At 31.7% G+C, this 3,883-nt stretch overlaps 1 protein-coding gene across 1 annotated transcript in view; it reads right to left on the bottom strand.

Annotated features, from left to right (window-relative positions):
- The window catches only part of LOC106458659 (H/ACA ribonucleoprotein complex subunit 4), a 24,922-nt gene extending 21,269 nt beyond the window's left edge, over positions 1 to 3,653 (bottom strand). Inside the window, exon 1 of the mRNA XM_013918189.2 lies at positions 3,528 to 3,653. Coding sequence (XP_013773643.1) covers positions 3,528 to 3,540 — 13 coding nt within the window. The 5' untranslated portion in view covers positions 3,541 to 3,653. The remainder of the gene's footprint in view (positions 1 to 3,527) is intronic.
- Positions 3,654 to 3,883: the final 230 nt, after the last annotated feature.

Below are 3,883 nucleotides of genomic sequence, written 5' to 3' on the forward strand. Positions count from 1 at the left end.
ATATACATAATACTAGTCTACTAAACACAGCCAAGACAATGTTTACTAACAATCTGCCAAATTTTGTTAACATATGCTAACTAATTTAAAAGTTATAGCATGAAAACCATAACAAGTACAAAATGGTTATGAGGTCAGTCCCGGGAACCGAGCCCATGCTGAAACAGTAAAGAAAATGTGGGTAAAAGAATGTTAAAGGTTAAAATGTAACTTAAGTTATGTTAAATACAAATGTAGGAAAAATAAGGTTTGGTATGAATTTCGTGCAATGCTACACAAGGGCTACCAGCACTAGCCGTCCCTAATTTAGCAGTGTAAGAATAGAGGGAAGGCAGCTAGTCATCACCATCCACAGCCAACTCATGGGCTACTCTCTTACCAACTAATAATGGGGTTGACCATCACATTATAATGCCCCCACGGCTGAAAGGGCAAGCATTTTTGGTGGGATTGGGATTCAAACCCACGACCTGCTGATTACAAATCGTGCGCCCTAACCACCTGGCCATGCCGGGCAGGAAAAATAAGATGACACCTAGTATTATATAAGGTACTAACTTAATAAAAGAGAATGTCAAAATTATTTTTGTCTTCTATACAATAGATTTTTGATTGTACAGCTGTGCGTGTGAAACTTTGTTAAAAAAGATATGTGCAAGAGTGCATATTAAGTTATACTCATAATGGCAGTAAAGTGATATGTAAACAGCACATGCAGAAATATTTATACAAAGGTATTGATTAAATATGATACAAAAATCATGGGTAAGATTTATTTTTAAATTTCAAAGCAAATAAAACTAATACTGATTAGAGGTTTATAGAATAGAAATGAATTAAATATTTTAAGATAAAGCAATTATACCAGCTAGTTAGAATTAGTATGGCTTATTTAAACATACTAGTTAAACATGTACTACAATCCAGGCATCAATTTCAACTGACAAGAACACAATGTCACTAGGGATACAATTATCAAGAATTTCCGATCAATCCAAGATACCTACACAGATAAAATCTAAAAATGAATCTAGTAATAATACAGTTAACTTAATATAGTTTTAAATAGCAGTACACGACGAAAACTTATAATGATTAAAATGCACTGATACATCATTTGGGTACCCTTGCCATTACTGATATTTTTCAGCCATAATCCCAATATCATTTCATGAGGTTTGGATAACTTATGAGACATAGGTCAGTCCTAAACTCATATACTACGGTAACAATACAAACAAACCCTGATAATAATAGTACAGATATTACGAATTTTATCCAATAAGCTTAATGAAACTAACATTAAAAATTAGAATATAATTTTTGACACATAAAACTAGAGTTAGGCAAGTAGTTGTAATTTTCATAATTGATTAATCAGTAGTCCCAATAATTAATAACAATGTTCCCAAAATTAGTGGCAGATACCATTAGAAGCTTCGCTATAACAAAGACAAAGCAAGCAAGTTTAGAAGTAATGGGATTTGAGTCTGAGACCCTTGTATCACAGAATTCAAAATAAATGGGGTATGGCTCACATCATATTTCAAAGATAAAAAAATATATTCTGTCATATCACATACATTTATGAAGAAGCAGATATTCACATACAACACACAGAAATAAAATCATAATTGTACATGCAATGTTCATGAGAACTGCCAGCTGATACAAGTTATATCTACCCGACTGTGGTAATCTACAATGAAAAGCTTATAGTGATGTAAAAGTTAATGTTTCCTGTAGAATTACAAAATGTGTTCATTTCTTTGTAACTTAATATCTTAACCTTTAACACGTGCCTTTGTAAGTTGCATATAATGCAAGAAGTTTGTAATGTTTACTAAATCTACCCTTTTTGACATGATTTTGGCCCAGTTTTATTATATATACATGAATGTGATTGTTTGTATTTACATTTAGTTGAGTTTAATTGTTAAACCACTTGTGATTTAATAGAGATTTCCAAATTTACTGGTTATAGAGTTAAGTACATAAATTTCAATGTTTATGACTTCTGTGTCCAATTAAAGTACTTACTTACATGTTTATAATGAGGCACAGATTTGGACAGCTTTCAAGTTACAGTACCATATGGAAATAATGAACAAAAGTGTTGCAGTGGAGCAACTCATAACTTTTAGGCTTCCCATTCAAATAAGCCTAAAGAACCAATATTACTATAACACTGAACTCAATCTCAAAATACCTTTGCTATATAAAATTTGTTAGAATTATTTTTTATAACTACAAGTTTTATGATTTTTTTGCTGTAAAATTTTTAGAAAAGTAAATTTCAGCATACAGTAAAATGCTGCAAATACTGAAGACAGTAGCCTTCTGTGAGGTGGAGTCTGGGGGAATTCTCTTATCAAAATACCTCTTAATCAATGAAGTAGAATGGTGCAATCTTATGCATTTCCTAGATCAATGTAATGCTGAATTAGACCTAGATCCATCCAGTCAATCAACCACAATGAGTTATCATAAAGTACAGTTAATCTGACCAAGACATGATTTTTCTTTTTTTTACTAATACATGCGAGCATGAGAATAGGCCTAAATGCATCAGTCTCACAAGTGAGTGTTGGTAGCTTTGCTACTGTTAGCCTATATCTTAAGGCTATATATATATATATAATAGTACTTTGTTAGTTAGTGGTATACTGCAGTGCTTCCCAGACTGTGTGCTGTGGAAGGGTCTCAGGAATTTTTTTTACATTAAGTATTTATTAGTAATACAAATTTATTATATATTTAACAAATTTTTAAAATTTGATTTATTTTCTCCTTGATACACAGTATAACAGCAATTTCTGCCTGTCTTTGTCAAGGGGGTGCCACTAGGCCTGCCATAAGGCAAACATTTTTGGGACATTAAGTGTGCTGTAAGCTGAAAGTTTGGGAAGCACTGGTATACTGTATAGTATCTAGTTAAAAATAAAATATAACAACAACAACAATAAAAAAAAAATTATGCTTTTATCTTTGTAAACTACGTTTTAGCTACATCAAAATGTAATATACATCATTTGGTTACGTATGTAACACAAGTCCTTAATATATATAGTAAAGATAGCTTGTAAGAGCATTGAAAACTTTTATTTGAAAATCACAAAACAAGTAACAACGTTTCGACCTCCTTAGATCATCATCAGGTTGTCGAAAAGTTGTTACTTGTTTTGTGCTTTTCAATTTCAAATAAAAGGTTTCATTGTCCATATCAGCCGTCCCTACTATATATTTACTTCAAGTGGGTTCCTCATCATCATCAATAAATCATTAATCTTCTGCATTAAAAATTCTCTAAAATTAAACTTTTAAGAGCTAAATAGTATTAAGTTAGTATTGAATATGAAAAATAACAGCAACACTAACGTCTTACTCTTAAGCCTAACTTCATTGTGAGAGTACAAGGAAATGAAATAACGTCAAAATATGAACAAAACACGATATTATCCAATAATAAAAGACCCAAAGCATTTTTATTAGTATTTTAATATTTACTCTAAGGAAATTATACAAACCGAATTCTTCCATCGTAATTATAAACTATTTGATACTAGTGGTAGTCTAATTCTCAGCGTTAACACGTGCTTCTAACGCGACTCCACAGTCTACATATGGTGCTTTTCTAAAGAGGGCGCTGACATACGGCACAGTTTAAATAACAGACCAGTATAAAACACTAGATTGGTGACGGTACCATCCTCGTGGATGTTAATGCGTTATCCGCCATTTTCGCCCAAGAATTGTATATATTTCTTGCTGCTTATTGTTGAAACATGCGAAGGTGAAGTATCATTGCATTTTATATCCTATTCTGAGAAGGAAAACGTAATTGTGAAAAACTATTTTAACTAGTAAGTTATGTAAAATTATT

The sequence above is a fragment of the Limulus polyphemus genome, unplaced genomic scaffold (genome assembly GCF_000517525.1).
Source record: "Limulus polyphemus unplaced genomic scaffold, Limulus_polyphemus-2.1.2 Scaffold497, whole genome shotgun sequence".
In the NCBI taxonomy this organism is placed as follows: Eukaryota; Metazoa; Arthropoda; class Merostomata; order Xiphosura; family Limulidae; genus Limulus; species Limulus polyphemus.